The sequence below is a fragment of the Pelophylax lessonae genome, assembly GCF_965119305.1.
Source record: "Pelophylax lessonae genome assembly, chromosome: 1".
Taxonomy (NCBI): Eukaryota; Metazoa; Chordata; class Amphibia; order Anura; family Ranidae; genus Pelophylax; species Pelophylax lessonae.
In genome coordinates this window covers 884,186,967-884,211,576 of record NC_138768.1, presented here as the reverse complement: position 1 = coordinate 884,211,576, position 24,610 = coordinate 884,186,967, and the positions used below count along the sequence as shown (strand labels likewise).

The 24,610-nt window shown below is 46.4% G+C and overlaps 1 protein-coding gene across 1 annotated transcript in view; it reads right to left on the bottom strand.

Annotated features, from left to right (window-relative positions):
- LOC309550682 (cytosolic phospholipase A2 gamma-like) overlaps positions 1 to 23,288 on the bottom strand; it is a gene marked incomplete at its 3' end in the record, with an annotated part of 223,268 nt that extends 199,980 nt beyond the window's left edge. The window contains exon 1 of the mRNA XM_082251017.1: positions 23,260 to 23,288. Coding sequence (XP_082107143.1) covers positions 23,260 to 23,274 — 15 coding nt within the window. The 5' untranslated portion in view covers positions 23,275 to 23,288. The remainder of the gene's footprint in view (positions 1 to 23,259) is intronic.
- Positions 23,289 to 24,610: the final 1,322 nt, after the last annotated feature.

Genomic DNA, 24,610 nt, shown 5'->3' with positions numbered 1-24,610 from the left:
AATTGGGGGATAGTCTGTGTTGGTACGTGTGAGAGAGATCCACCTTTCCAAGTTTTTGGGGTTCATCTCATACTTCTGAAGATTTGAGGGTGCTGCCTGTTCCATACCCCCCCTACTCCTCATCTAGCCTTTTAGGGGTACAAACAATAGTAATTGGGGCCTAGTGTGGTTGTGTACGTGTGATATACATACACTTTTTTTGGATCATATTTTCTATTCCGCTATTTAATCAAAAACCTTTGGGGATCAGTTAAATTGGGGGATAGTCTGTGTTGGTACGTGTGAGAGAGATCCACCTTTCCAAGTTGTTGGGGTTCATCTCATACTTCTGAAGGTTTGAGGGTGCTGCCTGTTCCATACCCCCCCTACTCCTCATCTAGCCTTTTAGGGGTACAAACAATAGTAATTGGGGCCTAGTGTGGTTGTGTACGTGTGATATACATACACTTTTTTTGGATCATATTTTCTATTCCGCTATTTAATCAAAAACCTTTGGGGATCAGTTAAATTGGGGGATAGTCTGTGTTGGTACGTGTGAGAGAGATCCACCTTTCCAAGTTGTTGGGGTTCATCTCATACTTCTGAAGGTTTGAGGGTGCTGCCTGTTCCATACTCCCCCTACTCCTCATCTAGCCTTTTAGGGGTACAAACAATAGTAATTGGGGCCCAGTGTGGTTGTGTACGTGTGATATACATACACTTTTTTTGGATCATATTTTCTATTCCGCTATTTAATCAAAAACCTTTGGGGATCAGTTAAATTGGGGGATAGTCTGTGTTGGTACGTGTGAGAGAGATCCACCTTTCCAAGTTGTTGGGGTTCATCTCATACTTCTGAAGGTTTGAGGGTGCTGCCTGTTCCATACCCCCCCTACTCCTCATCTAGCCTTTTAGGGGTACAAACAATAGTAATTGGGGCCTAGTGTGGTTGTGTACGTGTGATATACATACACTTTTTTTGGATCATATTTTCTATTCCGCTATTTAATCAAAAACCTTTGGGGATCAGTTAAATTGGGGGATAGTCTGTGTTGGTACGTGTGAGAGAGATCCACCTTTCCAAGTTGTTGGGGTTCATCTCATACTTCTGAAGGTTTGAGGGTGCTGCCTGTTCCATACTCCCCCTACTCCTAGCCTTTTAGGGGTACAAACAATAGTAATTGGGGCCTAGTGTGGTTGTGTACGTGTGATATACATACACTTTTTTTGGATCATATTTTCTATTCCGCTATTTAATCAAAAACCTTTGGGGATCAGTTAAATTGGGGGATAGTCTGTGTTGGTACGTGTGAGAGAGATCCACCTTTCCAAGTTTTTGGGGTTCATCTCATACTTCTGAAGATTTGAGGGTGCTGCCTGTTCCATACCCCCCCTACTCCTCATCTAGCCTTTTAGGGGTACAAACAATAGTAATTGGGGCCTAGTGTGGTTGTGTACGTGTGATATACATACACTTTTTTTGGATCATATTTTCTATTCCGCTATTTAATCAAAAACCTTTGGGGATCAGTTAAATTGGGGGATAGTCTGTGTTGGTACGTGTGAGAGAGATCCACCTTTCCAAGTTGTTGGGGTTCATCTCATACTTCTGAAGGTTTGAGGGTGCTGCCTGTTCCATACTCCCCCTACTCCTCATCTAGCCTTTTAGGGGTACAAACAATAGTAATTGGGGCCTAGTGTGGTTGTGTACGTGTGATATACATACACTTTTTTTGGATCATATTTTCTATTCCGCTATTTAATCAAAAACCTTTGGGGATCAGTTAAATTGGGGGATAGTCTGTGTTGGTACGTGTGAGAGAGATCCACCTTTCCAAGTTGTTGGGGTTCATCTCATACTTCTGAAGGTTTGAGGGTGCTGCCTGTTCCATACTCCCCCTACTCCTAGCCTTTTAGGGGTACAAACAATAGTAATTGGGGCCTAGTGTGGTTGTGTACGTGTGATATACATACACTTTTTTTGGATCATATTTTCTATTCCGCTATTTAATCAAAAACCTTTGGGGATCAGTTAAATTGGGGGATAGTCTGTGTTGGTACGTGTGAGAGAGATCCACCTTTCCAAGTTGTTGGGGTTCATCTCATACTTCTGAAGGTTTGAGGGTGCTGCCTGTTCCATACCCCCCCTACTCCTCATCTAGCCTTTTAGGGGTACAAACAATAGTAATTGGGGCCTAGTGTGGTTGTGTACGTGTGATATACATACACTTTTTTTGGATCATATTTTCTATTCCGCTATTTAATCAAAAACCTTTGGGGATCAGTTAAATTGGGGGATAGTCTGTGTTGGTACGTGTGAGAGAGATCCACCTTTCCAAGTTGTTGGGGTTCATCTCATACTTCTGAAGGTTTGAGGGTGCTGCCTGTTCCATACTCCCCCTACTCCTCATCTAGCCTTTTAGGGGTACAAACAATAGTAATTGGGGCCCAGTGTGGTTGTGTACGTGTGATATACATACACTTTTTTTGGATCATATTTTCTATTCCGCTATTTAATCAAAAACCTTTGGGGATCAGTTAAATTGGGGGATAGTCTGTGTTGGTACGTGTGAGAGAGATCCACCTTTCCAAGTTGTTGGGGTTCATCTCATACTTCTGAAGATTTGAGGGTGCTGCCTGTTCCATACTCCTGCTCCTACTGCTCAACCATCCTTTTAGGGGTACAAACAATAGTAATTGGGGCCTAGTGTGGTTGTGTACGTGCGAGATACATACACTTTTTTTGATCATATTTCCTATTCCGCTATTCAATAAAAACCTTTGAGGATCAATTGAATTGCGGGATAGTCTGTGTCGGTACGTGTGAGATCCACCTTTCCAAGTTTTTGGGGTTCATCTCATACTTCTGAAGATTTGAGGGTGCTGCCTGTTCCATACTCCTCCTCCTACTCCTCATCCATCCTTTTAGGGGTACAAACAATAGTAATTGGGGCCTAGTGTGGTTGTGTACGTGCGAGATACATACACTTTTTTTGATCATATTTCCTATTCCGCTATTCAATAAAAACCTTTGAGGATCAATTGAATTGCGGGATAGTCTGTGTCGGTACGTGTGAGATCCACCTTTCCAAGTTTTTGGGGTTCATCTCATACTTCTGAAGATTTGAGGGTGCTGTCTGTTCCATACTCCTCCTACTCCTCATCCATCCTTTTAGGGGTAGAAACAATAGTAATTGGGGCCTAGTGTGGTTTTGTACGTGCGAGATACATACACTTTTTTGGATCATATTTCCTATTCCGCTATTCAATAAAAACCTTTCTAGGGCAAGATCTTAAATTACAGAAATATGAGGAGACCGTCAAATAAGGGCCGTGGCCTGGGTCGTGGTGCTGCTGGTAGAGCTCCTGTTGCAAGGAGAGGACGTGGTCGATCTGTGCCAGCTACACGCACAAGTGAAACACCTTCCTCAAGTGTGAGTAGGCGACAGAACCTGCATCAGTATTTGGTAGGGCATCAAACGCCCCTAGAAGTGATGAGGCCAGAACAAGTTGAGGCGATAGTAGATTGGTTTGCTGCTGACAGTGCCTCCAGTTCCTTCACATTGTCTCCCACCCAGTCTACTGCAGAAAGGTCAGAGTTGGCACCTGCAGCCAATGTCCAACCGTCTTTCACCTCACCCCCTTGCAAATCAGGCCAGCAGTCTGAGCCCCAAGCCATACAGCAGTCTCTTATTCTTTTTGAGGACTCTGTCAGCAGGGTTTCCCAGGGCCATCCACCTAGCCCTGCCCCAGAAGTGGAAGAGATTGAGTGCAGCGATGCCCAACCACTTATTTCTCAAGATGAGTACATGCAAGGATCATCGCAGCACGTCTCCGATGATGACGAAACGCAGGTGCCAACTGCTGCGGCGTTCAGCATTGTGGAGACCGACAAGGAGGGCAGGGGTGAAGACTGGGTGGAAGATGATGTGGAGGACGATGAGGTCCTCGACCCCACATGGAATGAACGTCATGCAGGTGACCTGAGTAGTTTGGAGGAAGAGGCGGTGGTCGCACAGAGCCACCAGCACAGCAGAAGAGGGAGCAGGGTGCAGAAGCGGAGCGGCCGTGCCCTAGACACTACGCCCGCTACTGCCCAACGCAGCAAGGGAACGAGCGCACCAAAGTCAGCTCAAAGGAGTTCTCTAGCGTGGAAGTTCTTTAGAAAATGTGCTGATGACAGGACACGAGTGGTTTGCACCCTGTGCAATCAGAGCTTGAAGCGAGGCATAAACCTTCTCAACCTGAGCACAACCTGCATGATCAGGCATCTAAGTGCAAAGCACGAGCTGCAGTGGAGTACACACCTTCAAAACCAAGAAACGTCTCTGGCTCATCCTGCTTCCTCTTCTGCTGCAGTCTCGGCCGCTCCAGCCACATCTGTAGTGATACCGGCACCTGCCACCCCGCAAACAGACGATCTGTCAGCAACACCACCACCTGGGTCACCAACAACCATCTCCACAATGTCCCGTGGAAGCGTTCAGCTTTCCATCTCCCAAACACTTGAGAGGAAGAGGAAGTACCCCCCTACCCACCCGCGATCCCTGGCCCTGAATGCCAGCATTTCAAAATTATTGGCCTTTGAAATGCTGTCATTCCGTCTGGTGGAGACGCACAGTTTTAAAAACCTTATGTCAGTGGCTGTCCCACAGTACGTCGTGCCCAGCCGCCACTACTTTTCCAGGCAAGCCATCCCTTCCCTGCACAACCAAGTGGGGGAAAATATCAGGTGTGCACTGCGCAACGCCATCTGTGCCAAGGTCCACCTAACTACGGATACGTGGACCAGTAAGCATGGTCAGGGGCGTTATATCTCCCTAACGGCACACTGGGTAAATGCAGTGGCGGATGGGCCTGAGGCGGATAGCAATTTGGCGCATGTCCTTCCACCACCGAGGATTGCAGGGCGCTTCAGTTTGCCTCCTGTTCCTAACTCCTCCTACTCCGCTTCCTCATCCTCTACCGCCTCCTCATCCGGACAGCGTAACACCTTCACCACCAACTTCAGCACGGCCAGGGGTAAACGACAGCAGGCAGTTTTACAACTTGCCTGTTTGGGGGACAAACCACACACCGCGCAGGAGTTGTGGAGGAGCATGGAACAGCAGACAAATGAGTGGTTGCTGCCAGCGAGCCTCAAGCCCGGCCTGGTGGTGTGCGATAACGGGCGAAATCTCATAGCAGCTCTGGGCCTAGCCGGTTTGACGCACATCCCTTGCCTGGCGCATGTGCTGAATTTGGTGGTGCAGAGGTTCCTTAAAAACTACCCCGATATGTCAGAGCTGCTGCAGAAAGTGCGGGCCGTTTGTGCGCACTTTCGGCGTTCTCACCCTGCTGCTGCTCGCCTGGCAGCGCTGCAGCGTAACTTCGGCCTTCCCGCTCACCGCCTCATATGTGACGTGCCCACAAGGTGGAACTCCACCTTGCACATGCTGGAAAGACTGTGCGAGCAGCAGCAGGCCATAGTGGAGTTTCAGCTGCAGCACGCACGCGTGAGTCGCTCTGCGGAACAGCACCACTTCACCACCAATAACTGGGCCTCCATGCGAGACCTGTGTGCCTTGTTGCGCTGTTTTGAGTACTCCACCAACATGGCCAGTGGCAATGACGCCGTTCTCAGCTTAACTATCCCACTTCTATGCCTCCTTGAAAAAACAATTCGGGCGATGATGGAAGAGGATGTGGCACAGGATGAGGAGGAGGAGGAGGATGAAGAGGTAACATTTCCAAGGCTTTCAGGGCAGTCATTCGCAAGGGGCTCCGAGGGTGGGTTCCTGCACACGCAAACGCCAGGGACGCAATTGTCCAGCAGGGGCACAGTTCTGGAGGATGAGGAGGATGAGGAGGAGGAGGAGCTGGAGGAGGAGATGGAACCATGTTCACAGCAGGGTGGCACCCAGGCCAGCTCATGGCCATCACTGGTGCGTGGCTGGGGGGATACAGAGGACACGGACGATACACCTCCCACAGAGGACAGCCTTTCGTTGCCTCTGGGCAGCCTGGCACACATGAGCGATTACATGCTGCAGTGTCTCCACAACGACCGCCGAGTTGCCCACATTCTAACTTGTGCTGATTACTGGGTGGCCACGCTGCTGGATCCCCGTTACAAGGACAACGTACCGTCCTTAATTCACTCACTGGAGCGCGATCGCAAGATGCGCGAGTACAAGCGCACGCTGGTAGACGCCATGCTGCTGGCATTCCCATCTGACAGCGGGGCCACAGTGGAAGCACAAGGCAGAGGAGGAGGAGGAGGAGGTCGCCAACGCAACCAGGGCACCGCCAGCACCTCAGAAGGCAGGGTTAGCATGGCCGAAATGTGGAAAAGCTTTGTCAGCACGCCACAACAAACAGCAGCACCAGCAGCTCAGATGGAACGTCTTAGCAGGAGGCAGCATTTTACCAACATGGTGGAGCAGTATGTGTGCACACGCCTACATGTAGTGAATGACGGGTCTGCCCCCTTCAACTTCTGGGTCTCCAAATTGGGCACATGGCCTGAGCTTGCCCTTTACGCCTTGGAGGTGCTGGCGTGCCCTGCAGCCAGTGTATTATCTGAACGGGTATTTAGCACGGCTGGGGGCGTTATAACAGACAAGCGCAGCCGCCTGTCCAGAGACAATGTGGACAAGCTCACGTTCATTAAAATGAACCAGGCATGGATCCCACGGGACTTTTCCGTACCTTATGCAGAATAGCAATGGATACCGACCTTACCCACCCATTGTTCCATTTTTGCTCTTTCTCACTCTTTTGGGGTGTACCCTCATTTAAAATTTTTGAAAAGAAGCAGTGTTGGCTACCTCGTCCTCCTCCTCAGGGCCAGATTAATGTAGGGGCTATTGGAGCTGCAGCTCCAGGCCCCTACCTTTTATATAGGCCCCGGGTTGGCCATATTCACTGTTACCGCTCTTCTGTCACTTGTAAACACAGAAGTCTGGCTTCTATGCTCGCTTCCCCAGGCAGCACCCTCAGAACCTCCCCACACAGCGTGAAGGCCGGACAAGGAGGGACAGTTGGCGATGCATGGATGTGTTTATGGGCTTCAGAGACAGCATCCCATGTTGAATTAGGCATGCATGGCTGCACCCTTCCTCCTCTGGGTGCATGGCAAGGCACGGCCCTTAAGGCCCTTCAAAATCCTCAGCACCAAGCCCATGATGCTGTTAATCCGGCCCTGGTCCTCCTCCACCGCCGCTTCCACCTACACCGCCCATAGGTGTGCGCAGCCTATTGCATTAAGGTGTGCACCCCAAAGTTGAAATACACATGCATGTGTTTGCCAGCAGGGAGAGTAATGTATCGGGGCCATGTACCTGTAGGCAAGGAGAAATAGAGCAGAGCAGGTCCCAGGGAGATCTTTCCCATCTCCTCACTGGCAATGCTATGTGCCCTAGGTGATTAGGGTGTGCCCAGGCACACCCAGCACACCCTGTGCGCACGCCTATGTCACCGCCACATCCACCACCACCTCAACCTCCCTCCTACTCCATATGGGCCTCGTCCTTCAGAGATGAAGAAGAACATTGTTTTATTTTTCTGTTTTTTTTTGTTGTTTTAAGTTATTTCCCTATCCACATTTGTTTGCAGAGCACTTGCCATGCTCTTAATTACGTTTTGCTGCCATTTGCAGCACTCTAGCCCTTTCCTTTGGTGTTTTAGAGCCATTTTAGTGCCTTAAAGTTCGGGTCCCCATTGACTTCAATGGGGTTCGGTGTCCGGGAAAAGTTCGGTAAAAGTCCGGGACACGGACCCGGACTTTTTTTTAAAGTTCGGCCGAACCCGTCGAACACGGACATCTAGGTGTCCGCTCAACCCTAGTAATAATAGCCCCATTATGAATATACACCCGTTAATTATATCCACATTTAAAGAGACAGCACCTTTTTCCAAAAAAAACTCTAATCTTGTTCCCAAATCACTGCATTATGTCCCCATCATACACATTGGCTGTGCCGTTGATTAGGAGCAAAAGAAAGGTGCGGTTAAGCAAAAAAGTTATTTTTGAAGGTTTGGTATGCTATAATTCTGGTTCTGGACATGCTACAGAGCTGAAACTTCACAGGTACACCTTTTAGACCCCCCAGACACTAAATCCAAAGAAATCTCTTTTTTTTTTTTAATTTTTTCAATAATTGGCTCTCTATCAAAAACGACAATTTTTAAGAACTTTTTTTGTGTGATTAATAGTCCCTGGGGCATGACCCAGAACCCTAGGCACTTTTTAGGGGCATTTATTGGGTTTTAGGGCTTCAAATGGGGTTTTTTGATTCCAGAAGTTCGGGTCCCATTGATTTCAATGGGGTTCTGGAATCCGAACCGAACTTTTCTGAAATTCGGGTGTTCTGGTCGAACCAAACTTTTCAAAAGTTCGATCATCCCTACTAATGAGTTTAGGCTGGAGTTATTTCTAGAGAACTGAGCAGCTCTACTCCAAACTTATAGTGAATTAGGCCCACAGTGACAACAGTTACTGGCCAATTTTTTGTAGAACTGGTGTGATAAACCAGTGGCCCCCCAATACCACAGATTGAAGTGGGGTGTTATATACCTTGTTCCACATATACTGCGCTTCTCTAGAGACTTTTGTCACTTGGTAATTTAAAAAATGACAGGCAGAGGAAGAGGCAGGCCCTTACGCAGGAGTGGTAGGGCAGGAGCAGTAGGCCGGAGCCAAAGTGGGAAGTTGCAGAAGGTGTGTTCGATTACGTCAAAGGACGCACCAGACTTGGTTGAGTGGCTCACTCAGCCTTCGTCTTCTGCACCCTCCTCATCCTCTCTATCTGCACCCTCTTCACTCTCTGCTGTGTGCACCCCCAAAGACACCAACACCACCACCATATACCCTCCGCTGGAGTCACTGGAATTATTTTCCGATCCATCACAAGACATTTGCAATGCGCAGCCATTGTTGGCATCGGATCAGGAAGAGGAGGTAGCAACAGATCAGCCCAAGGAGGTTGGTCCCCACTGTTGCTGCCTACTCCGAGATCTCGAATGGTATTTTTGGGGCCTTTTATGGCCGACACTTACTTCTGTATCCTGTGAATGCCTAATGTACCTTCAGCCACAGAATACTATGTTCTTAGCTGTCAGGTAAACCCATGTGAGCTAATTTTTGGAACATTTTATGGCCGATACTTACTTATTTATCCTGTGAATGCCTAATTTTTCAGACTAAAATTGAAAATCAATGGGTCTGTAAATGTTTTGCCAAATTGTGGAATGGATGCAGACCCATTTTACAGACGTGTGAATGGACCCTATATGTATTAGACATGTATTTACCGGCTGCTGTCAGTTCTGGCTGATTTAGGAAAAATAAATACATTTTTCTGCTGTAAAAAAAAAAAAAAAAATACGGCAACTTTTCCAATTGCAATACTTCTGTTATGACATTGTCCATGTGCTGGGACTATTTGTGCACAGCTAGTAAGTATTTTGTGGCTGCAAATATGACCTAAAGGTTTTTAAAGTTCGCCTCCCATTAACCACTTAAGCCCCGGAGGATTTGGCTGCTAAAAGACCAGGGGGGTTTTTGCGATTTTTTTACTGCATGACTTTGACGGACAATTGCGCGGTCGTGCGACGCTGTACCTAAACGAATTTCACGTCCCACAAACAGAACTTTTTTCCCACAAACAGAGCTTTCCTTTGGTGGTATTTGATCACCTGTGCGATTTTTTGATCATGCGCTATAAACAAAAAAAGAGCGTAATTTTTGCAAAAATAACAATATTTTTCACATTTTTTTATATGAAATTCCCCCCAAAAAAAATGTAAAAATCAAAATTTTTTAACATTTTCGGCCAAATTGTTTTACGCTACATATGTTTGGTAAAAAAAATTGCAAAAAGCGTATTTTGATTGGTTTGCGCAAAAGTTATCGCGTTTACTAACAAAGGGAAAGATTTTTGTCATTTTTGGTGTTTTTTTTTAACGAGTAATGGCGGCGATCTGCGATTTTTTTTGCGGTACTGCGACATTGCGGCGGACAGATCGGACCCTTGACTGACATTTTTGACACTTTTGGGGGTACCAGTGACATTACTGCAGTAATCAGTGCTATATATATGCACTGTTACTGCAAAAATGACACTGGCAGGGAAGGGGTTAACTTTATTGGACAGGGAGGGGTTAAGTGTGTCCTAGGGGCGTGTTTCTAACTGTGCAGGGACATGGCTATTGGTGTAAAAGCAAAGATCAACGGTTCTTCATAGTAGAACCGTCAGATCTTCATTTTTACACCAGGGAGAATGACGGGCGGCTTGTTTACATAAGCCGCTCCGCCTTTCTCCCTTCACAGGAGCGATCGTAGTGTGACCGGCGGACATCGAGTCCGCCGGACACACGCACTGACTTGTCTGTGAACGAGCACGCGCCCGCCCGCAATAGGCTCGCAAGTCAGTGACAGGCGAGTGACGTATCCATATGTCACTCTGCCTGGCCGGGGCTGACCGCCGCAGTATATAGTCGTGCGGCGGTCGGCAACCGGTTAAAGTCAATGGGGCCGGCCTTGAACTTGCGGTTTGCGGACATTTGAGAAAGTTTGCGGCTAGCGTTCGCGAACCGCCCCGGCCGATGTTCATCCATCACTACTCTCCAGCCAAAGACCTCGCAGCTTGCAGCTTGCAGCCGCTGAGGAAGTCCCTTCCCTTATGGGACGTCACGCGTACGGAAGGGAGGAGCCGTGAAATCACCCGCTTTCTCACAGAGCCGCTCGAGGAAGTGTATGACTGTTACATTCAGCAAGAGAGGATGTGATGTGCCTGTTATATGCTGTTATTAAGTATGTTTTAATTAATAAATGTGTTAGACATACTTCACTATGTGCAATCCCTTGCCTTTCTTTGAGTCACACCACTAAGCGAGCAAGCTTTTGGATTGTCTAATCGGTATCCCCTGGAGGTATTTGGAGCAACTGGGATCATCCCATCCATCCATTCTGCCAAAGGTGTTATCGTCAGTGTTCAGTTGCAAGTGGAATCTGTCCTGGTGTTTTTGACCCTTTGTGGTTAGTGCTTTGAGGTGAGAGGCCATTCTATCTGGTGGTGGATTTGTAGTCCACAAGGCATTGGCTCTGAGTGCATCTTTATCCACACGGGGCCCTTCCTCCTTTGCATGGACTATATTTCCTATTCAATTGATTCATTTTAGTTTTAGTGCTGCACTAATTTCCTATCATTGTTTTTTTGGTTATTTAGAATACTCTTTGAGTGTCAGCTGCTTTTGCCTTTAGTGGAGGTGTATGCACTGATATATTTTCACTTTTGTGCGTCCTGCAATTTCACCATGATTCGTTGGGTGCCAATCGTGGCAAAATCACGCCACAATTAGGGTGCCTTTGAAAGTAACAGGGATCGCAAGCACGTCCCGTTTTGCTGCGATTCTGAATCGTGGTCAGAGTTGCGGCGATTCCGCCTGCCATCCAGGACGCCATGGTGTGAAAGAAGTCTTAAAGTTTGTGGTGAGTCCTCAAAGTATAACTCACAAGATGAGGAGAAGAAGGAGGAGGTGTAGAGATTATAGAGCTGACAGCACCCTCCACCAGACATGGCAGTCACACTAAGTCTAGAGGTGCCCCCCCCTTGCTCCATCCTTCCCAGTCACCATGTGTACACTGACACTTACAGAGTAGTCTAATGACTGGGACAGTCATGTGGTCATAAAAGGCAGCGATGTCCTTCTGATGAGAATAACAGAATAATAAAAACAAATAATTATAGCAATAAAGATTAAAGATGTTTGTCTTTCTGCATCAAATAGTATAAAAGGTTTCCTAAGAAAATTGTCACATGCCTTCGTAAGTAAAAGTCTGATCTCTGGTTTGGCAGAAATCCAGGAATCATTAATATCAATCAATCACTTCATCAATGGGCACAGCCTGGGTGAGGCCATTTTCTTACTGGAGGACTCAGATTTGGATTTTGGGGGTCTGGCATAAATTTGGGTTAGATTTTTAGGATTAAAATTTGCTGCAAATGTGCAAAGGTTGGTAGAATCCTTTCTGGGAATCCGTTCTGGGAAATTTGCGCACACCCATAATGCCCGGCACTAGGGTTGAGCGAACACCTAGATGTCCGTGTTCGACGGGTTCGGCCGAACTTTAAAAAAAAGTCCGGGTCCGTGTCCCGGACTTTTACCGAACTTTTCCCGGACACCGAACCCCATTGAAGTCAATGGGGACCCGAACTTTAAGGCACTAAAATGGCTCTAAAACACCAAAGGAAAGGGCTAGAGTGCTGCAAATGGCAGCAAAACGTAATTAAGAGCATGGCAAGTGCTCTGCAAACAAATGTGGATAGGGAAATAACTTAAAACAACAAAAAAAAACAGAAAAATAAAACAATGTTCTTCTTCATCTCTGAAGGACGAGGCCCATATGGAGTAGGAGGGAGGTTGAGGTGGTGGTGGATGTGGCGGTGACTAGACATATGCCGGTTTTCGGTAATTCGATAGCCACGGTATTGTTATTGTGGCATTTTTAAAATACCGAGTTTCTCTGTCAAGTCTGCCTGACTTGTGAATTGATACATTTCAGTGAGCTGGATGACTCATTCACTCACTCAGCTAACACCTTTCAGCATTAAGTCTCCTAACTATAAACAAAAATGATTACATTGTATCTTTTCCTTCCCTCTGCCAGGGAGAAAGGAAGTTTAACCTCTTAAAGACTGGATCTTTTTCTGACACTTGCTGTTTGCAAGTTAAAATCAGTTTTTTTTTTGCTAGAAAAGTACTTAGAACCCCCAAACATTTTATATATTTTTTTAGCAGAGACCCTACAGAATAAAATGGCGATTGTTGTAATATTTTATGTCACACTGTATTTGCGCAGCAGTCTTTCAAACGCAATGATTAGACTTTAATGAATAAAAAAAAAAAAAAAAACGTAACAGTAAAGTTATCCCAATTTTTTTTTTTTTTGTTACACAGAGAATCGTGAGAGAATCGTGATCTTTATTCCAAGCTAAAAAATCGTGATTCTCATTTTGGCCAGAATCGTGCAGCTCTAATAAATATATATATACACACACACACGCCTAGCAGCCCACATTACATTATTATATAGCCATCAAGCAGTGTCTGGCCTACCTGGTGATGACTGGTCCTGGCGCTCTGATCCGATGGCCTGGTCTTTAAAGGGGCAAATCCTTGCGATCCAGAAGTGGTTAAACCTGCAGGAGGACCGGTGTTTTTATCTATTAATGACTTTACTATTGCTTTAGGCCTGGTTCACATGTATGCGGGTTGGTGGTTCACATGTATGCGGGTTGGCGGTTCACATGTATGCGGGTTGGCGGCCCACATTTGCACAGGCATAGCAGCCCATTGATTTGAACGGGCTGCTATGCCCTCATTTTCCGCAGAAAAAAGGTGCATGCAGCATTTTTTTTAAATTCAGTGGCCTTGAAATCCATCCTGCTTTTGCACCATGCGACTAACCTGCAGTTCCTGCTCTGGCAAGCTTTCTGCATTTTTTGTATACGTGGGCACGGCATTTAAAAATAAACAGTTTGCGTGTGCAGCAACGGCAGGTAAGTCGCATGGTGCAAAAGAAGGATGGATTTCATGGCCACTGCATTTTTTTAAATTCTGCATGCACCTTTTTTCAGCTGAAAACGCAGGCATAGCAGCTCAAGCCCATTCACATCAATGGGCTGCTATGCCTGTGCAAATGTGGGCCCCCAACCCGCATACATGTGAACCAGGCCTAAAGCAATAGTAAAGTCATTAATAGATAAAAACACCGGTCCTCCTGCAGGTTTAACCAATTAATGACTTTACTATTGCTTTAGGCCTGGTTCACATGTATGCGGGTTGGGGGCCCACATTTGCACAGGCATAGCAGCCCATTGATGTGAATGGGCTTGAGCTGCTATGCCTGCGTTTTCAGCTGAAAAAAGGTGCATGCAGAATTTAAAAAAATGCAGTGGCCATGAAATCCATCCTTCTTTTGCACCATGCGACTTACCTGCCGTTGCTGCACACGCAAACTGTTTATTTTTAAATGCCGTGCCCACGTATACAAAAAATGCAGAAAGCTTGCCAGAGCAGGAACTGCAGGTTAGTCGCATGGTGCAAAAGCAGGATGGATTTCAAGGCCACTGAATTTTAAAAAAATGCTGCATGCACCTTTTTTCTGCGGAAAATGAGGGCATAGCAGCCCATTCAAATCAATGGGCTGCTATGCCTGTGCAAATGTGAACCACCAACCCGCATACATGTGAACCAGGCCTAAAGCAATAGTAAAGTCATTTATAAACAACACCTCCTTCAGGTTTAACCACTTCTTGACCACAAGGATTTGCCCTCTTAATGACCAGGCCATCGGATCGGAGCCGAGCGCCAGAACCAGTTATCACCAGTTAGGCCAGACACTGCTTGATGACCTATTTTAGGCCTGGTTCACAGAGTCTGTACTGACTGACTATATAATAATGTGCATAAGTGAACCAAAGCCCCTAAATTCAGCAATGAAATTGAAGTGAGGTGGAAATTTAATAATTTAAATTTAATAATAGAATACCGTGATAATACCGTATACCGTGGCAAAACCTTAATCAATTAATCGCAGCATGAAAATCTGATACCGTCACAAGCCTAGCGGTGACATAGGCGTGCGCACAGGGTGTGCTGGGTGTGCCTGGGCACACCCTAATCACCTAGGGCACATAGCATTGCCAGTGAGGAGATGGGAAAGATCTCCCTGGGACCTGCTCTGCTCTATTTCTCCTTGCCTACAGGTACATGGCCCCGATACATTACTCTCCCTGCTGGCAAACACATGCATGTGTATTTCAACTTTGGGGTGCACACCTTAATGCAATAGGCTGCGCACACCTATGGGCGGTGTAGGTGGAAGCGGCGGTGGAGGAGGACCAGGGCCGGATTAACAGCATCATGGGCTTGGTGCTGAGGATTTTGAAGGGCCTTAAGGGCCGTGCCTTGCCATGCACCCAGAGGAGGAAGGGTGCAGCCATGCATGCCTAATTCAACATGGGATGCTGTCTCTGAAGCCCATAAACACATCCATGCATCGCCAACTGTCCCTCCTTGTCCGGCCTTCACGCTGTGTGGGGAGGTTCTGAGGGTGCTGCCTGGGGAAGCGAGCATAGAAGCCAGACTTCTGTGTTTACAAGTGACAGAAGAGCGGTAACAGTGAATATGGCCAACCCGGGGCCTATATAAAAGGTAGGGGCCTGGAGCTGCAGCTCCAATAGCCCCTACATTAATCTGGCCCTGAGGAGGAGGACGAGGTAGCCAACACTGCTTCTTTTCAAAAATTTTAAATGAGGGTACACCCCAAAAGAGTGAGAAAGAGCAAAAATGGAACAATGGGTGGGTAAGGTCGGTATCCATTGCTATTCTGCATAAGGTACGGAAAAGTCCCGTGGGATCCATGCCTGGTTCATTTTAATGAACGTGAGCTTGTCCACATTGTCTCTGGACAGGCGGCTGCGCTTGTCTGTTATAACGCCCCCAGCCGTGCTAAATACCCGTTCAGATAATACACTGGCTGCAGGGCACGCCAGCACCTCCAAGGCGTAAAGGGCAAGCTCAAGCCATGTGCCCAATTTGGAGACCCAGAAGTTGAAGGGGGCAGACCCGTCATTCACTACATGTAGGCGTGTGCACACATACTGCTCCACCATGTTGGTAAAATGCTGCCTCCTGCTAAGACGTTCCATCTGAGCTGCTGGTGCTGCTGTTTGTTGTGGCGTGCTGACAAAGCTTTTCCACATTTCGGCCATGCTAACCCTGCCTTCTGAGGTGCTGGCGGTGCCCTGGTTGCGTTGGCGACCTCCTCCTCCTCCTCCTCTGCCTTGTGCTTCCACTGTGGCCCCGCTGTCAGATGGGAATGCCAGCAGCATGGCGTCTACCAGCGTGCGCTTGTACTCGCGCATCTTGCGATCGCGCTCCAGTGAGTGAATTAAGGACGGTACGTTGTCCTTGTAACGGGGATCCAGCAGCGTGGCCACCCAGTAATCAGCACAAGTTAGAATGTGGGCAACTCGGCGGTCGTTGTGGAGACACTGCAGCATGTAATCGCTCATGTGTGCCAGGCTGCCCAGAGGCAACGAAAGGCTGTCCTCTGTGGGAGGTGTATCGTCCGTGTCCTCTGTATCCCCCCAGCCACGCACCAGTGATGGCCATGAGCTGGCCTGGGTGCCACCCTGCTGTGAACATGGTTCCATCTCCTCCTCCAGCTCCTCCTCCTCCTCATCCTCCTCATCCTCCAGAACTGTGCCCCTGCTGGACAATTGCGTCCCTGGCGTTTGCGTGTGCAGGAACCCACCCTCGGAGCCCCTTGCGAATGACTGCCCTGAAAGCCTTGGAAATGTTACCTCTTCATCCTCCTCCTCCTCCTCATCCTGTGCCACATCCTCTTCCATCATCGCCCGAATTGTTTTTTCAAGGAGGCATGGAAGTGGGATAGTTAAGCTGAGAACGGCGTCATTGCCACTGGCCATGTTGGTGGAGTACTCAAAACAGCGCAACAAGGCACACAGGTCTCGCATGGAGGCCCAGTTAAATTAAATAGCGGAATAGAAAATATGATCCAAAAAAAGTGTATGTATATCACACGTACACAACCACACTAGGCCCCAATTACTATTGTTTGTACCCCTAAAAGGCTAGATGAGGAGTAGGGGGAGTATGGAACAGGCAGCACCCTCAAACCTTCAGAAGTATGAGATGAACCCCAACAACTTGGAAAGGTGGATCTCTCTCACACGTACCGACACAGACTATCCCGCAATTCAATTGATCCTCAAAGGTTTTTATTGAATAGCGGAGTAGGAAATATGATCAAAAAAAGTGTATGTATCTCGCACGTACACAACCACACTAGGCCCCAATTACTATTGTTTGTACCCCTAAAAGGCTAGATGAGGAGTAGGGGGGGTATGGAACAGGCAGCACCCTCAAACCTTCAGAAGTATGAGATGAACCCCAACAACTTGGAAAGGTGGATCTCTCTCACACGTACCGACACAGACTATCCCCCAATTTAACTGATCCCCAAAGGTTTTTGATTAAATAGCGGAATAGAAAATATGATCCCAAAAAAGTGTATGTATATCACACGTACACAACCACACTGGGCCCCAATTACTATTGTTTGTACCCCTAAAAGGCTAGATGAGGAGTAGGGGGAGTATGGAACAGGCAGCACCCTCAAACCTTCAGAAGTATGAGATGAACCCCAACAACTTGGAAAGGTGGATCTCTCTCACACGTACCAACACAGACTATCCCCCAATTTAACTGATCCCCAAAGGTTTTTGATTAAATAGCGGAATAGAAAATATGATCCAAAAAAAGTGTATGTATATCACACGTACACAACCACACTAGGCCCCAATTACTATTGTTTGTACCCCTAAAAGGCTAGATGAGGAGTAGGGGGAGTATGGAACAGGCAGCACCCTCAAACCTTCAGAAGTATGAGATGAACCCCAACAACTTGGAAAGGTGGATCTCTCTCACACGTACCGACACAGACTATCCCCCAATTTAACTGATCCCCAAAGGTTTTTGATTAAATAGCGGAATAGAAAATATGATCCAAAAAAAGTGTATGTATATCACACGTACACAACCACACTAGGCCCCAATTACTATTGTTTGTACCCCTAAAAGGCTAGATGAGGAGTAGGGGGGGTATGGAACAGGCAGCACCCTCAAACCTTCAGAAGTATGAGATGAACCCCAACAACTTGGAAAGGTGGATCTCTCTCACACGTACCAACACAGACTATCCCCCAATTTAACTGATCCCCAAAGGTTTTTGATTAAATAGCGGAATAGAAAATATGATCCCAAAAAAGTGTATGTATATCACACGTACACAACCACACTAGGCCCCAATTACTATTGTTTGTACCCCTAAAAGGCTAGGAGTAGGGGGAGTATGGAACAGGCAGCACCCTCAAACCTTCAGAAGTATGAGATGAACCCCAACAACTTGGAAAGGTGGATCTCTCTCACACGTACCAACACAGACTATCCCCCAATTTAACTGATCCCCAAAGGTTTTTGATTAAATAGCGGAATAGAAAATATGATCCCAAAAAAGTGTATGTATATCACACGTACACAACCACACTAGGCCCCAATTACTATTGTTTGTACCCCTAAAAGGCTAGGAGTAGGGGGAGTATGGAACAGGCAGCACCCTCAAACCTTCAGAAGTATGAGATGAACCCCAACAACTTGGAAAGGTGGATCTCTCTCACACGTACCAACACAGACTATCCCCCAATTTAACTGATCCCCAAAGGTTTTTGATTAAATAGCGGAATAGAAAATATGATCCCAAAAAAGTGTATGTATATCACACGTACACAACCACACTAGGCCCCAATTACTATTGTTTGTACCCCTAAAAGGCTAGGAGTAGGGGGAGTATGGAACAGGCAGCACCCTCAAACCTTCAGAAGTATGAGATGAACCCCAACAACTTGGAAAGGTGGATCTCTCTCACACGTACCAACACAGACTATCCCCCAATTTAACTGATCCCCAAAGGTTTTTGATTAAATAGCGGAATAGAAAATATGATCCCAAAAAAGTGTATGTATATCACACGTACACAACCACACTAGGCCCCAATTACTATTGTTTGTACCCCTAAAAGGCTAGGAGTAGGGGGAGTATGGAACAGGCAGCACCCTCAAACCTTCAGAAGTATGAGATGAACCCCAACAACTTGGAAAGGTGGATCTCTCTCACACGTACCAACACAGACTATCCCCCAATTTAACTGATCCCCAGAGGTTTTTGATTAAATAGCGGAATAGAAAATATGATCCAAAAAAAGTGTATGTATATCACACGTACACAACCACACTAGGCCCCAATTACTATTGTTTGTACCCCTAAAAGGCTAGGAGTAGGGGGAGTATGGAACAGGCAGCACCCTCAAACCTTCAGAAGTATGAGATGAACCTCAACAACTTGGAAAGGTGGATCTCTCTCACACGTACCAACACAGACTATCCCCCAATTTAACTGATCCCCAAAGGTTTTTGATTAAATAGCGGAATAGAAAATATGATCCCAAAAAAGTGTATGTATATCACACGTACACAACCACACTAGGCCCCAATTACTATTGTTTGTACCCCTAAAAGGCTAGGAGTAGGGGGAGTATGGAACAGGCAGCACCCTCAAACCTTCAGAAGTATGAGATGAACCCCAACAACTTGGAAAGGTGGATCTCTCTCACACGTACCAACACAGACTATCCCCCAATTTAACTGATCCCCAAAGGTTTTTGATTAAATAGCGGAATAGAAAATATGATCCCAAAAAAGTGTATGTATATCACACGTACACAACCACACTAGGCCCCAATTACTATTGTTTGTACCCCTAAAAGGCTAGATGAGGAGTAGGGGGAGTATGGAACAGGCAGCACCCTCAAACCTTCAGTATGAGATTGTGTTCACTGTACCCCACAAAGATTGAGTTCACTGCACCCCACAATGATTGTGTTCACTGCACCCCACAAAGATTGTGTTCACTGCACCTCACAAAGATTGTGTTCACTGTACCCCCCAAAGATTGTGTTCACTGCACCCCACAAAGATTCTGTTCACTGTACCCCACAAAGATTGTGTTCACTGCACCCCAAAAAGATTGTGTTCACTGCACCCCAAAAAGGATGTTGTTCACTGCACCCCAAAAAGGATGTTGTTCACTCCACCCCAAAAAGATTGTGTTCACTGCACCCCACAAAGATTGTGTTCACTGCACCCCAAAAAGATTGTGTTCACTGCACCCCAAAAATGATTTTGTTCACTGCACCCCAAAAAGGATTTTGTTCACTGCACCCCAAAAAGGATGTTGTTCACTCCACTCCAAAAAGATTGTGTTCACTGCACCCCAAAAAGATTGTGTTCACTGCACCCCACAAAGGATTTTGTTCACTGCACCCCAAAAAGATTGTGTTCACTGCACCCCAAAAAGGATGTTGTTCACTGCACCCCAAAAAGGATTTTGTTCACTGCACCCCAAAAAGATTGTGTTCACTGCACCCCACAAAGGATTTTGTTCACTGCACCCCACAAAGATTGTGTTCACTGCACACCAAAAAGGATTGTGTTCACTGCACCCCAAAAAGATTTTGTTCACTGCACCCCAAAAAGATTGTGTTCACTGCAGCCCAAAAAGATTGTGTTCACTGCAGCCCAAAAAGATTGTGTTCACTGCAGCCCAAAAAGATTGTGTTCACTGCAGCCCAAAAAGATTGTGTTCACTGCAGCTCACACACAGAAAAATGGATGTGGATCACTGACACCTGCCTATCTCCAATCCCACACCACACAGCAATATCGATTGTAGTTTGTAGAACACAGTTTCCCTAAAATTCAGCAGACTCTGTCCCTAACAGGATTGAGAAGAGATCGTAGATCAGGATTGAGTGCAGACCCCACCCCCCACACAGCAATATCGATTGTAGTTTGTAGAAGACACTGACCCTATATAATTCAGCAGACTCTATCCCTAAAATGCCTACAACTCGCCCTGCCTAAACACTCCGACCTGTCCCTCAATTCTATCCGGACACAAATGGTTTTTTCCTGCCTATCTTTCCCTAATCAGCAGCCAGCACGTTGATGTGTGCTCTGTCCCTGAATCTAAGCAGCATAATGACGCCGCTGCGGCTGCCTCGAACTTATAAAGACTTGGTCACATGCTTCAGACGGCCAATCACAGCTACTGAGACATTTGCAGGCATGGCTGGGATGGCTTAAGGCACACCAGTTAAACGATTGTTGATTGGCTGTTGAAAGCCCGCCATGAAAAGAGCGCCAAAGCATGCAAAACCCGGAAATAAAACGACCGAACACGGATTTTTACCCGAACATACAGTAAAGTGTCCGTGTCCGTGTTCGGGTACAAAAAATCCAATTATTCGGTACGAACACGAATAATACAGTCCGTGTTCGCTCAACACTAGTCACTGACAATCTGTCCCTGCTCCACACAGCAACCTCTCCCTGCACTGACAAAATACAGAATGTAAAATGGCAGCCAGGTCAGGTCTATTTATAAGGTAGGGGGTATGTCCATGTGCTGAAATGTCTCAATTGGCTGTCCTGTACCACCTGATGGCTGTGTCATGGGTCAAAGTTCTCCTCAATGTAAACTAATATGGCGGTTGCGAACATCGCCATATGTTAGCATGTTCGGCGAATGGCGAACGAGGAAAGTTTGCCGCAAACCGACCGCCGGGCGAACTGCAATGCCATCTCTACCCACCAAACTTTATTTTTTCCAAAAGCACATGACCAGGAGAATGAAAAGGAGGTGCTACTGATTTTTTTAGGCCCCATGATATTTGCACAAATGTTTATCAAAACAATACTTTGCCACAAAAGCACTAAACTCCTTATTTGCACAAAAACACAACATAACTTACAAAACTCCTGCTAAATTCCTACCTCATTCAGTGGGGTGTACTAACGCATACACCCATGGAGGTTCACGTTTACCCACAATGGAAAGATGTTCTGTACATCCCTATACAGGCAGTCCTATTCATGTCAATTGGGATGCAGTGGCTGCAAGGACAGAACTAACATCTGTACAGGTGTAGGTGCATGGCCCCAAACGCAAGCAGTGTGAGCTCAGGGACATACACCCATACGGATGTCAAGTTGGGAGCAGTAGCTGTGTCCTTGCAGCTGCTACATCCAAATGAATGGGATTGCCTGCACAGGAATGCATGGAATACCTTTGCATACCCATGCAGCTGCTGTGTCCCAATTGGCATTGATGGGACTGCCTGCATTGGGATGCGCAGAACACCTGTGCATCCCTGTGCAGCTAAATACAGCCTCACTGTAGTATGAGCCGCTTGAGTGATGCTTTGTTTAGGCTTGCATAAATGTGCTGTTGAGCTGCATTTCAGCCACTCGCCAACCATCCCCCTTTAGGGTACATTAGGCAGCGCACAGGGGTGTTTACATGCTGCGGCTGTGATGCTTAGCTTTGCGCCTGCGGCAAAGTTGACCCAAACTTGAATCAATGCAGCCAGCTGAATGCTACACATTTAAGTCAATGGGGAAGCTCAGCAAAAATGAGGTTAAAACAGTCGGTGAGGAAGCCACACATCGCTTCCTCACTGCCTGTAAGTAGCCTCTGGAGCGCGATCCAAAGATAGATCAGGCTTTAGAGGCAAGGAGATTAAGATACGTGTCTAAATCTACTCTCACTATATTTTTTATTTCCGTTTACATTTTTTTTATTTTTAACGGGTACAATATACTTTTACATTTTTTTTTTTTTTTGGGGGGGGGGGCTTTGAAGAGACATCAGGGATCTTAACTGAACTCTAATGTCTTTTTATTGAGACAGGGGAAGAGACTGAAGACAATCCCCTTCTCTGCAGCTTCACCTGCACTGTAGATGAATGAATAGGAGTCGGTATGGAGATCGCTATTCATTCACAACCTGAAACATAGTAAACACAGTTTACAATGCTTTAGTAATGAATGCACACAGAATATTGGTACTAATCACTGTGTTCAGGGCTGCTGCTAGAAATCACAGGGCCCTGTACAGCCTACCTGATGCCCTCCCCCCCCCCCTCCAAATAAAAAATTACAAAACAATTTTTTCACAAAAAAATACACTTAAATTATTATTCGTGGCCGTGAACACAAACATAACATAACTTACAACATTCCGGTTAAATCTTATTACATACCTCTGACCTGCACTCCATATCCAGGTTCAGGTTTGAAGCCCCTTCCACTTCTAGTGCAATTTTTCCACACCACTAGCCCTGTGGACCATTCCTCCCCCTGTTTGATTTTTGTTTGCTCACTGTGAGTTCTAGAGCTATGATATATTAGACCAGTCATAGATGGGAGCGGGTTGGGGGAGGATTGGGCTGCCTCCCTTCCACCTGTCTCCCATCTATCCATTAGCAGCCATGTGCTTCCATTGTGGAGACACTCAAAACAGTCAGTGTTAGGACTGCAGGTAACACAGGGTGCCACGTAGAGGCCCTTCAGCTTACACATGCGTTTGCAAATGCATGTCAACTAAACCCCTGTTCTTTATTTATATAATGAGACAGGTCTACTTGGTTGGTGGCAGACTGGAGGGTGAGTACATCAGACTGGGGGCTGGCTGGCTTCCATGCGCCTCTTTTAATCCTTTCAATTTTCAGTTTCCGCTGTGAGTTCTTTACTCTGATTGTAGGAAATGATTTGGTATCACATTAGTAAAAATGTATAGAAAGTCACTCACCTCATTGCCCGCCATTGGAGATGAAGGTAGGTCACGCTACCGCTGTAGATCTGCTAAAGCAAAATGCAGCTGTAAGACTTCTGAATTTGTTTAGCTCAGAAATACAGAAGACAGGATACAGATGGTTGTAGCAGAAATCAGATGATGACAGAAGTGTGGTTGGGAAGGTTTATTGGAATGTGTGTGAGTTTTCAGTCTTTTATAATCCTGAACTGACGTAATATCATTGGGCGGTACCCAGACTCTTTCAAAGAGTTTGCTTCTTATCAGATCATGCCAGGTGTTGTTGATAATGCCCTGGGGCTATTTAAAAAAAAATAAAAAAGCTATTCCATGGAACTACAGACAACAATGAAACAAAGTTTATCACCTATAAAACCTTCATTGTCCAGCCCTGATTATTGATTATCTAATTTTATTGGCTTCTGAGTATCTGTGTATTAGGCAATATGTAAACATGTTGTTCCTATACAAGTGCCAAAAATTGGGCCTTTGGTGTTGGTGGTGCCTGAACACCGTAAACCCTCACAGTTAGCAGGGCACAGGGACAGGGCCTGCTGTTAAAAATGACATATAAATTGTTTGTACCTGTCATACCAGTGCAGAAAAATTAGGCCTTGGGGGTTGGTAGTGACCTAAACCAAAACATTGTTGGAAGCTAGCAGAATTAAGGTAGAGGAATAGGATAGGCACCATATGCAGTCTTCAAGGGATGGCAGACCCCTAGAAAATTCAATCAGTTACATCAGCATCAGGGGCCTGATAGCTCTTGTTGATCCAGGACTGGTTCATTTTGATAAAAGTCAGCTGATCAACAGAGTCTGTGGACAGACGCACTCTTTGGTCCCTCACAAAACCTCCAGCAGTACTGAACGTCCATTTGGAAAGCACGCTGGAAGCAGGACAGGCCAGCAGCACCATTGCATATTGAGCAAGGTCTGGCCAGTGGTCCATCCTCAAGACCCAGTAAGCCAGTGGATGCACAGCTGGAAAGGTCTCTAAGTCTGCTCTTGCGCCTAGATAATCATGCACCATATGATGGAGACACTGGCGATGGTTGCTTAAACCTAACAGCCCTGGCTGCTGCTGAGGACAAAAGAACTGTTTAAAGGCATCGGTCAGCCGGCCGCCTTCTCCACTGCTCCTCCTTTGGCTGAACGATGCCTCAGAAACACGTCCGGAGAATATTGACCACCCAGGGTCTGGAAAGGCGGTACACAATTTTTTTTTCAAGGCCTCCTCAAGATGTTTCATCCTCTGCTCCCTCTGCGAAGGCAAGATGAGCTCTGCAACTTTACCCTTGTAACATGAATCAAGAAGGGTTGCCAACCAGTAATTATCCCACTCCTTG